The 11729-nt window shown below is 37.0% G+C and overlaps 1 protein-coding gene across 5 annotated transcripts; it reads right to left on the bottom strand.

The window, feature by feature from the left end:
• Positions 1 to 7123: 7123 nt before the first annotated feature.
• LOC121985136 lies at positions 7124 to 11698 on the bottom strand. 5 transcript variants are annotated; one of them, XM_042538422.1, is made up of 6 exons: positions 11333 to 11696; positions 11003 to 11042; positions 8683 to 8797; positions 7750 to 7812; positions 7588 to 7661; positions 7124 to 7510 (listed from the first exon to the last, which is right to left on the bottom strand). In XM_042538422.1, the coding sequence occupies exons 3-6, from the start codon at positions 8777 to 8779 to the stop codon at positions 7409 to 7411; spliced, it is 336 nt and encodes a 111-aa protein (XP_042394356.1). In that variant the 5' UTR covers positions 8780 to 8797; positions 11003 to 11042; positions 11333 to 11696; the 3' UTR covers positions 7124 to 7408. The 5 variants fall into 5 exon arrangements, 3 of the variants coding, with proteins under 3 accessions (XP_042394356.1, XP_042394355.1, XP_042394357.1); XM_042538421.1 differs by having other exon boundaries at positions 11003 to 11109; positions 11333 to 11694; XR_006113069.1 differs by having other exon boundaries at positions 7124 to 7496; positions 7588 to 7812; positions 11003 to 11109; positions 11333 to 11695.
• Positions 11699 to 11729: the final 31 nt, after the last annotated feature.

The following is an 11729-nucleotide window of genomic DNA, read 5'->3' on the forward strand; positions in this document are numbered from 1 at the left end:
TGGTCTTAATTTAGGTTTCCAAAATAGATCTAAATTAGACCTACACCTAAAGTCCTAAATTAGAACTCATCCTCACTAGAACACTCTCCTTCAGTGACTTACCTTACTTATCTTGCAGAATCACTTGACTCTACCTCGATCCACCAAGCCTTCCTGCCAATTGTCAAGTTCGCAGACTCAACTAGACTTCGGCCAGCTGTCAGGTCCCATGAATCCAGCCGGACTTCCCACCAAATATTAGGTCACTCCTTAACCTATTTGGACTTTTACACCAGCTATCAGATCCTCCAGACTTAGCTAGATTTTAACTTGATGTCAGACCAGTCAAGTCTTGCATATTTGGTAGAAAAGGTTGCTAGATTTTGAGGGATGTCATAAGATAATCGTCTTATGGTTTAATACTTATTTAATAAATATAAATTTGCTATTTAAGTGCATATTATATGTTTGAATAGTCTAAAGCGTATTTACTGAATGTCTGTAATACACTTTATAGCATGAGAGAATTTATGATTTGATCATAACTTGTGATTATTTCTATATGTGTAATTATGAACGTATTGAAATTTTCCTAGTCGTTGAATTAGCACATTCGAACATCATTAATTCTGTAAAACTAGCATGAGTTATACTTCTTAGTTCATCTAAGCAACCGTTTCTCACTAGTTGGAGACATTGAGATATTGAGAGTTAAACGTGGATGTTAGTTATGAGAACTAGTTCATTGGAGTAACTTACTGTAAGATTTCTTATGGTTCTCTACATATATGGATATGTTTGTAAAGTTCTTACTGTAACTCGAGTGCAAGTTTCCTTCGATTTGAGGTATACAAGTCATCTTGGTCATAAAGATTTATACTTTAACATCTTAACCAAACATCTCTTGGAGGTGTGGACTCGAGATGATTGGGTATAAGTCAAAGTACCCGAAGATATTTGTATAGTCCACAGAGAATTCACCACTCCTTGCAAGGAGACATATACCCTATGGCCACTCGTTAGGATTATTACTCAAAGTCTTTGGTCAAATCATTACATGTTAAGAGTATGTGACTCTTGTACACATGTACAAGTAATTTGAATCTACAGAATGAGAAAGTATTACTTGGGCTAGGTGTGATGTAATCAACCTAGTAGGGGCATACACATAAATCATGTCCTGAACCAAGTGAGTATAAGACGAGTGAAGAGAATGAGACATGACTCAATGTAGCTGCTGAAGGGTTCAGAATTAGTTCTGAGATCAACTGTGATTTTTTAGTTAATTAAGGATCATGATGTACTACTAGGTACCACTCATGATCGTTTTATAATTAAGTAGTTAATTATGGATGACCAAGATAAATAAAAAATTTATTGGATCATACGCACTATAGTCTCTGAAAGATGTAAAATAAGTTAGAGAAGAGGATTCTCAGATCAAGAGATGGATAGACCATACATAAAATAAATATGGAAATATTTGTTGGAACAGAAGCACGGATGAACCACATCTCTTATGAAAGAGTTGGACCCTATTTGGTTTAGTCATGAACCAATTTGATTTAGCCATGAACCAACTTAATTTAGTTGTGAACCAAACCAAGAGGTTAATGAGCTAATTTTTTATTAAAGTATAATGGGAATTTGAGCTTTCTAATTCAGCTCATTAAAGAGGACTATATATTGATATGGTTAAGTGAGAATTAATACACAATTCATTATTGACTTGATTAGGTTTTGGAAACCTAAACTCAATATCTCTCTCTCCTTCTCCCTCTCTCTTATCGCCGACCACAACAAGAGGTTCTCCTTTTGTTGCCATGAGCCACCCAAAGGAAGAAGATCTTCCTTTTGTTTCTTCTCCTCTTCTTGATCCTTCTCATTTGCTCATGGCTAGTACCTTTTGAAGGCGAAGCTTATTCTCTTGGTGTTGTCTTGAAGAGCTTGGCGTGGATACAAATAGAGGCGAGGTCGATAACGTCGCAAAAGGTTGATGTCCTTCTCGGTATAGGTCATCCGTAAGGTATACGTAAAATAATTGTTATTCGATTTCATTTTTTATTTTATGATCTTGTTTACGCGATTGTATTTTGCATGTGTATGGTGTGTGTGATGTAATAAATTAGTTCATTGATTGTTATGTCTTCTGTTGTACATATTTACAAAACGTGTTTTTAGTACATACCGCATTGGACATATCCCAACAAAGGTTAAATCAACAATACATTTAACTTTAATCTATTTGTTATTCATCAAAACTTAGGCTTGATCATTGGTACTAACTGCACCAACAGTTAGCTTGTTCATGAAGTTCAAATTCGCAAAACAATTCATCAAGCTTAACTAAGGAGAGATCTCTAGAAACCTTATATACATCAACTATTGATGCCCATAAGGTGTTATAGGAAAAGATTGAAGAACATACCTTACTAGATCCTAGTTGTCAATTTTCTCACCTATTATATGAAGCCTATTTACTATCTCTTTGAATCTACCATGCATTTGATTAATGATTTTATTGGTATTCATGGTGAAGGTTTGAAGTCGGCCCACCAAGAGATCTCTCTTGGCTCTCCTTGTTTCTTCATTCAACTCAATGAGATTTTTCCAAAGTTCTTTGGCGGAGTTGAATGATCCTACTTTACTTAATTGCTCCTTGGAGAGTCCATATTGTAGGGTTGTTGTGGCCTTTGCGTTTGCTTGAGCCTTCTTTGACATCTCTTTTGTTTAATCCTTGGTTGGAAGAGGTGCTCCAAACTCATCCTTTGGTTTTTCGAATCCATCTACAATAATAAATCAATTTTCAATATCATTCATTAAGTAATACTTCATCCTACTTTTCCAATGTGTGAAGTTATTGCCATCAAACAAAGGTGATCGAGCGATGCTATATTTCTCTTGAAATGTTATCTTGATGCTCGGTTGATGGTGAGTTCTTCCGAGGCGACTCGGGCTCTGATACCACTTGTTAGGACTTTTATGTCTAACTAGAAGGGGTAAATAGCCTTTCTTCGATTTCTCCCTAGAACTTTGTTAGCGGAAACACAAACAATGGAAAAGCTAGAATAAAAATCTAAGAAATGCAATGCTAACTACTTAATTTACTTGGTCCTCACCTCCTAGAGGTGACTAATTCAAGGATCACACTGATGAGCACACTTCCACTATAAACTTCTCCTTCTCGAATCAAGCACGAAGGTAGAGAAACCTTTACGAGATGATCTCTTCCTCTTACATGATGAAAGATGAGCGTAGAAGGAAGAGATTGAGAGTATGGAAGCTTGAGATCACTTGAAAAGCCTAAGGATGCTTTAGCATGAAAGAGTTCTTGTGTTTTTCTCCAAGCTCTCAAGCCTTTTATATTTGAGGCTGATTTTTAAAACCTCAATTGCCAATCGATTGATGGATGCATCAGTTGACTGGTAACAAGTAACGACTACTGTTCCTTTAAAGATCTTCGGGAATGATCTGTACGTCATCAGCTCAATGGTATTATACAAGTTGATTGCCCTGATGGATCAGTCAACTGATAGGTTGCTGCAAACTCTGTGAATTTCTAGATCAAACATCAGTCGACTGATACACCTCAAGCTGAGTTTTAAATAACTCAAGTATGATCCTTTCATATTTTAAGCTTACCCTTAGCCTAGACTTACACCTTAAAGCACCTTCCATCAACCTCGTGCCCTTAGGATGTTTTCGAGCCCACGACTCCTCATCCTTGCGCTTACCTTCAAGTGCTTCCTTTAGCTATGTCATGCTAAGTTTTCTTAGAGGCCGCACCTCCAGGACTTCACCACTAAGAGCCACGCTCTAGGACTTCATTCGCAAAGACTATCTTCTTGGACTTTCCTTGCCAATTCTTCATACCTGGACTTTCCTTTGTAAATACTACTCAACATTCATGTTAGACCACTAACATTACCTAACTTAAACTTATTTAGCTAAACATCAAAAGTAAATGATACTTGGAGCAAGATTGCTCCAATAAGGCGGAGAGGTACAAGGGTGTGACTGTGAGCAGCGAGCTTTAGGGTTGAGGGAAAAATTGGAAACTGATGCGAAGGAAGAGAGGAGCAAAGGAAGAGGTGGAGAGGCACGAGGGAGTGATCGTGGGTGGCGAGGAGTTTAGGGTTTAGGGAAAGACCGAAATGGGGCGAGCAAAGGAAGAGATAGATTAAAAAAATTTCGAGCGAAGGAAGAGAGGCGAGGGATTAAAACAAAAAACAAAAATAGTGTCAGATTTGCCTTGTCGGATCGTCGCCCATAGTCGCTCATTTAAGTGACAAAAGGCGAAGTGCTTGCCCCTAGCGTTCCCACCATCTCTCCCCAGGATCAACACGAAGGAGGTAAATTACGATGATTGAGGAGACAAGTGGATTGGAGGGGGGGGGGGGGGGGGGGGTTATACGTGGTGCAAGGATTTACACCCCGCCAATCCCGAGGTTTGACCCTTGACCTCAAGTTACAAACCTCCTCCACTTATCACCTCAGTTATGTCCGTGGGGGCCACAGTCGCCCATTAAGGCTATGTTTGGTGAGGTGTAATCAACATTGTAATGTAATCAAAATATATTACAATACTGATTACTTTTTTTGATATAATCTTAAAGTTGTAATGTAATATAGATTACAAAAGACAATAAAGTTTTGTAATCTAAATTACAAGGCCAACAACACTTAATCCAGATTATATTCTAAGCTCAATATTTAACTAAAATTTAAATGTCAAATATAACCCTAGTCCATTTCTTGTACCAACTGGTCATTGAGGCCACTGTCACCGTTGCCAATCATCGCTCGCTGCTGTCAGTCGCTGTTGTCACTAGTTGTCGTCGTCGCAGCTGCCGCTTGCTGCCACCACCGCTCACCGCCCTCAGCCCGCCGCCCTCCGCCCGCCACCTGCCACCACTGTCGACCGTCGCCGCCTCCGGTAGAGGTTGCATAATATTTTTATCATTTTATAATAATACAAATTATATTCTTTATAAAAAATAATGGATACCAAATAAAAGAATGTAATCAAAGATTACATACAAATTTTTTTTACAAAACGTAGTAATGTAATATTAATTACATTATATTATATTACAAAGTTTATTAAATTACAAGTTTAATTACATTATCCCTAACCAAACATAGCCGAAGGGTATGCAGGATAACACCATCATTTTATTCAACTTTGGAAACATGTATCTATTTATCCAATATATATCATTGGAATATGAACTTTATGCCCCCGGGCTTGACCGAGTTGGTCATCACATAGTAGAGTTGTAGAAAGAAATGGTCGATTCCCGACGAAGCTGGAAGAAATACCCTCTTATTCCATGTAGTGACCTACTCGATTTCCTTTACCTCTCTATAAATTATAAATGACTATGCGATCAGTCGTGTGAGACGTCCGAGATACACGGATGCCCTTTTTTTAGAATGTTGAATATGAGCTTTACCATGATACACATAAATCATAAACAATGACTAAATGGTAATTAATACATAAGACTGAAATTGTTGGCAAAAAGGTGACATGCTCGTCCCAACGCCCCTGTCAATATGTTATAGGGTCAATACGGATGAGGTAAATTACGAGTGACTACTAGCCTTGCCTGGGGTGACTAGTCCGGCCCTACGGAAGTTTCCCACCGGTCACTAGGGTAAATCGGAAAGCTCGCGCGACGGCTAGCCTAGAAGCCCAACATCCTTTGGTTGCGCCCCCCCATTTGGAGAAAAAATTTCTACAAATACGCCATAGCTGGGGATCAAACCATGGGTGCTTGGGTGACAACTTGAATGTCCTACCGTGACACCATAGTCCTGGGAATACATAAGTATGAAATTGTGGTAACAATTTCATACTTGTGATAGTAGAAAGGCGACTACGCTCGCTCACAGCGCACCCACCAATCCGTCCCAAGGTCATCACGGAACAGGTAAATCACGGGTAGCTACTAGCCTTTGGAATAGTGACTAGCACATAAGAGAGACATTTACATCGATTATGTTAAGATTTGAATCCCATATCTTACGATGATAACACCTCATACGCTAATTACTAAGTCATATCGAGAGAACCAGGCAATTTCATTCTTGTGAAGAGGAGCAAGGTGGAGAGGAAAGAGCTGATGCCATTTGCAAATGCTAATTAATTGAGTATGGATCATGGATAACCAATTATGCGCTGCTTAATTAATTACGTATGGATCATGGATAACCAATTATGCGCTGATGGATGGAACCCGTACCGTGATGCTAGGAATAAACCATGCGTGAGGGAAAATTAAAATGACTCAAAGGATGCAGCCATCTCGCATATGCCTCCCTCAAATATAATTTGGGGGGAACGAGTCGTGGTAGTGCCGATCAAATAAAACCAGTCGCATGGTGTCCTGCGTTCGCATACTTTGATTAGCGAAGGCTATTAATCTAAAATCCAAATTATTAGAATATCCATATCAGATACCCTATTTAAAAATTTTATCTTAAATTTTAGATAAGGTAATTAAAAAATTTTTATATCAGTTACCCTATCTATTCCCTAAATTATACATTTATAAATAGTACTTTTCTAAATTTAAGGAATGGATTTCATTCCCTAAATATAGTACTTTTCTAAATTTAAGGAATGGATTTCATTCCCTAAATATTATAGAGGAGAGAGAAGAAATAAGGAAGCTGATATATGATGTATTGAAAAATGGATATCTAAATTTAATAATTATATATTTTGAATAGAAAAATTAGTGTGGATACTCTAATGATCTAATTAATGGGATTTCAAAAGTGATTTAAGAGAACCGATCGATTGAAGCGGGTGTGGCATTAATAGCAGCGTTTAGTAGGCGGCCAGTGTTTGGCGTCGGATAGCGCGAGTCATGAATCATGATCGTTCACTTTAATTAGGTGATATTAATTGCTACGTTTTAGTTATAACTCGAAATTTTAATATGAACATGCCACATAAGTACATAAGTGAAGCCTTTCTTCCCTCTACTTTCTCATGAAACATTGAGGACGGTTTCACTTCCCCACATGGTGCCCATCACCTCTATTAGTAAGTCTTAAGGGGTCATGTTAAAAGAGGAGGTTAGCATTAAGAATCCAACAAAATTCAGCATCGTTTCATATATATGTTCTAATATTAATTAAAGAATGAGTGTTGCTATAATTAATACGATTAAAATTGCATAAGGAGGCATATATATATATATTACGTCACAAGTTGCATGGGATAATTCCCCCTTCAAGCATCTTGTTCTTGCCTCCCTGAATAAATTATTGGATCTAGTGGTGGTGCGAACATCCCTTTTCTTTTTCCTTTTTTATGGCTCTTCTTGTAATCCAAATCATCCCTGTTTTTGGATGCACTACTACCACTGGGTTTCAACAGATACTCACATCCAGTACATCTTTCCTGAAATTTCCCTCACTCGTTTTCAGTATCCGGAATCCGCTCCTCCGGCTTCAGCATCCTATCTTTACTGTCCGTCCTTGATCGATTCCTTGTGAACCGGCTGAGAATCAAGTCCTAAAATCATCGAATATATATAAAATAAAATCCATAGAACAAAAAGAGATTGCGCAAGTGATGGATTAGTGGATTACCCGTTCCTGTTGCTTTAGCTCTCTTTTCTTCTGATTTTTCATAGCAGGTTTTGCCACACTCAACGCGTGCGGTGCTTCACATAGACAATCATCAAATCAGATACATATTCAACAAGTCGATGAGATGATGAGAGGTAGAAAGTCTCAATGCAATCATTCCACCTAAGTGGACAACTTTTCTATTCTCCAGTTGCTTCCGCTCCTTCCATGGCATATTGGATGCACCTAAATGAATAAGGAAATGATTAGTAGCAAAAACATGATTCCATAAGTATAGTTATTAGAATGGTACAATTTATGATTCATATCATATCGAAAAATACAGTTCTTATGTATGAATCAGAAATGGAAAGAACCTAGGCATCTTGATGATTTAGGTCATTTTCATATGAATCAATATTAATCTTATTTTATCCAATTAAGAAAGCAAACCTTGAAGAAAGTAAAACCAACACAATGTAAAAGTATAAAGAAGAAAAAAAGAATAAATTTCATATTATAAAAGTATAAAGGTTAAAGAGAGTGGAATCCGAAAGTGTATAAATAGAAGAATAAATAGTCAATGTGAAGAAGCTGAGCCAATAATAGTGAAAGTAGTAGACCAAGCAACAAACAAACACTGAGAGGAACAAATCTTGTGAGACAAACACAATGATAGTGAGGGCAAAATAGATAGTAACATAAAAAATCACATCAAATCAAAGTCAATCTTCCATTAATTGACAATGACTTTTTTATATAAAGAACCTTTAATGAAGAAATTTCTTATTGCTAATGTCATTTCAATTCTTTGGGAATTTACTGGAACGATACGAATAATAATAATATATGGCCATCAATGTAAGATATGAACTTATATACTTTATCATGAATAGCATCATCTTACTCCCTCTTGCTATAAAAGTAATATTATATTCTTTTACTATGATATCAAAATTATTCTAAAAAACAATTAGCAATTCAAAATTTCTCGAAAAACATTCACAATATGAATCTCAATTTGATAACCTTGTTGATATTTTTTATAGGTAATAGGTTTAAAAAGATTCAGATGGCCACTACTTATTAATAACTTTATAATTCAAAGCACCATACCCAAGTCTTCAATGTCTTTAAATATCTTCCTGATGTCAATCTCTTCACTCTCACTGTCCTGGTCAGCAGATTCATTTGTAACTGGCCTACTATACATATTGGTAAGGTTTCCTGACTGAAAAAGACAAAAAAAAAAAAAAGAAGAGTTGATCTAGGCAAAGAGAAACCAACTGAGATGACACAAACAATCATAAATACAAAAGATGCTGCAGGATCATATATGGGTATGATTCAAAGGATAGGTTCTATCAATAAATGGATGAAATATTAAAACCAAGGAAATTTAGTAGGTTTAAAGAAGTAATCAACTGATCATACTTGGATTAATTAATAAAAAAAATCAGAGAACACAATTCATGTGACCATATAGAAAGACTCACAAAAATAGAATCCATGTCCTTCCAGAATTATGAAGATAGAATCATATCATACCAGGAAATTCCATTTCTCACTAGCAATTGAACCAGAATGAGATTTACGACCATGAGAATTCGAAGGAGTATAAACAACCTCAGCCTCTCCTGCTGTGACACGTTCTCTATTACACACTCACTTCTTGTACCATCATTTTCTGCAATCCTTGAATCTCACATGTACTTATAGAACGTTACCTAACTCGTAGATCTTGCTTCCTACTCGCGGATACGTTTCCTTTCTGATGTAAAGGTATTTTCTTCTAGAATAATTCTTTCATTCTGTGGGTATTTTTTTGTGCGTGGATTCTTGGTTTTGTAGGATTGAACATGGCTTTTTTAGTTTTTTTTTTTTTTTTGCCTTGGTGAATGTTGGTGTTTCTTGTTGCAATGGGTGTTGTCTGTTTATTTTCAGTGTTTGATAGAAGTTTGTATTAAACAGGGCACGTTGTGCCTGTTGGTTTTATTTAAGTGGCATGATAAACAAATATATTATATTGTGATTGAGTAGTGGATATTATATGCATATTGTCTATACCCTTGTAGGTTAGAGGGCCAAAAAGGTTTAGTGAGATTTAGGGTGAAGCCTTATAAGGTTGTAGCTTATGGACGAAGCATAGATGATCTATGGTCAGTGACCTGTTAATGATCAAGTCTGGTTGATGCCCAGTTATAGAGGTATAGGTCAAGGTTTAATCAGGTGTAGGCATGGTGGATGAGAAGCCCATTTCTTTTTTTTCGTTTATATTCTTCTACTTGTGTTGATTCTACATTACCTGTGAGCTGCAGTGCTATCCTTTTTCATGTTCATGAATTTATGATCAATGCACAATTTTGGGAATTACATGATCATAAAATCCTTAATTATGCGATTATATATATATTTTATTTTTGACTTCTTCATATCACTTGAATGTAAAACAATCTCCATTGCAACAAGACCAAGATTAAGCTCTCCTAATAGTGCCATTATGCAAGATTTGAATCCCCTGATCTTTGGCGGGAAGCCCTTTGAATCTAACTCATTTACTACTAGGGCAAACCTATTAGTGATTTTCCAATTAATTTGATACACATAAATTAGGAGCTTCAGTACTTTTTACACCAATACATTTAGTTTGCATGATGGATGCCACAATTTGAGGCATATGAAACAGAAACTCTAAACTAATCAATCTTTTTGCCATTTTTTTTAGAATCAGATTGGACAACATTTGAATTAAGGAACAACCAGTTCATTAGTCTGATTCTCACTTAAAACCTCGATTTTCAGTTCTAGTTAAATCAGGCGATTTTTGGGCATTTTTCTATAAATGCTTCATGTTTGCTCACCTTTCTAAAATATTTTATCAGCCTTTTTTGTTACCTTAGCTATACAAATGACACATTTATTAGGTCAACATAATTCTTATAGTAATATACAAGATAAAAAAGATTAATTGCCCAAGTTTATTTGTTCATGTTTCACATTCCTTGAACTGTGGCACTGACTACATCAACAAAATATATAGGCAATGTTTGAAAATTGGACTATTGATAGGATTGGTTGAACTGGTTGACTCGAAATAACACCATAATTATACCTAAATTCTTACATGTAACAGACAATCTTACTCTTTATGTTTTTGGTGATAAGGTTACTACGTGTATAAAGTTGGTGATAAATATTTGTTTTCTGATATAAAAAATATGATCAATAAAGTTTTGAAGAAGGTAGTGAGAGATTGGGAGCAGTGGGACTTGCTGACGATTAAGAGGCAAAAGTAGTGTAAGCTAAATGAGAGCAGAACATTAAGAAAGGCTAGCATACCAGTTCAATGATTGATCAACAAGATTGCTACCTTGATTACTAAACTCAGGAAGAAATTAGTAAGGAAATCACCACAGTGACAACAAAGTTAGCATACCTTTGATACACATCTTTGTATCCCTTCCACTCGATAAAACCTGCAACCAAAGTTTTGGTCCTTGTGTAAGAATAAGGCTGCTAAGCTTCCGGATAGCTTCAACAATCCTAATGTGTGAAAATAAATACATAAATTAGCACATATCTACAAAATCCTGAAAAAAGCATTAGTTGGTTTTATTAAGTAATTTATGCATTGGTTCTAGGACATGATAACAGATACCTAATCACAGTAAAAACTCCAGAAGTTAAAAGAATTCCACAGATCAACACGTGATCCTCTATTTTTCATGTGCAAACCATTTAATACTTTGAGGAAGAAAGAACTGACCCAAAAAATATATACTTCAAACCAATGCAGATACAGATGCTTAAGGGAGCGGCAGCAGCAAAGGAACGGGCGGCGACAGCGAGGAAGGAAACGAGCGGCGGGGGCGACAGCGAGGAAGCAGCGGCAGGGAGGGAACAGGCGGCGGAGGCAGCAGCGAGGGAGCGGCAGCAGAGAGGGAACGGGTGGCAGCAGCGAGGGAGAGCTGGAGAGGGAAGAGAGGCGGAGACGCGCGAGGGAGCGACTGTGGGCGGCGTAGGCTTTAGGGTTGTGGGAAAAATCGGAATCTGACGCGAAGGAAGAGACGGAGAGGCGCGAGGGAGCGATTGTGGGTGGCGAGGGATTTAGGGTTTAAGGAAAGACCGGAACACGATGAGCGAAGGAAGAGATAGATTAAAAG

Source organism: Zingiber officinale, chromosome 5B (genome assembly GCF_018446385.1).
Source record: "Zingiber officinale cultivar Zhangliang chromosome 5B, Zo_v1.1, whole genome shotgun sequence".
In the NCBI taxonomy this organism is placed as follows: domain Eukaryota; kingdom Viridiplantae; phylum Streptophyta; class Magnoliopsida; order Zingiberales; family Zingiberaceae; genus Zingiber; species Zingiber officinale.

Coding starts and splice junctions, on each gene's coding strand:
- LOC121985136 (XM_042538422.1), bottom strand. CDS start 8,779: ATGTATAGTAGGCCAGTTACAAATGAATCTGCTGACCAGGACAGTGAG. Junction 7,662..7,749: donor TAGAAAAGTTGTCCACTTAG/GTGGAATGATTG, acceptor GTCTATGTGAAG/CACCGCACGCGTTGAGTGTG. Junction 7,511..7,587: donor AGCTAAAGCAACAGGAACGG/GTAATCCACTAA, acceptor CGATGATTTTAG/GACTTGATTCTCAGCCGGTT.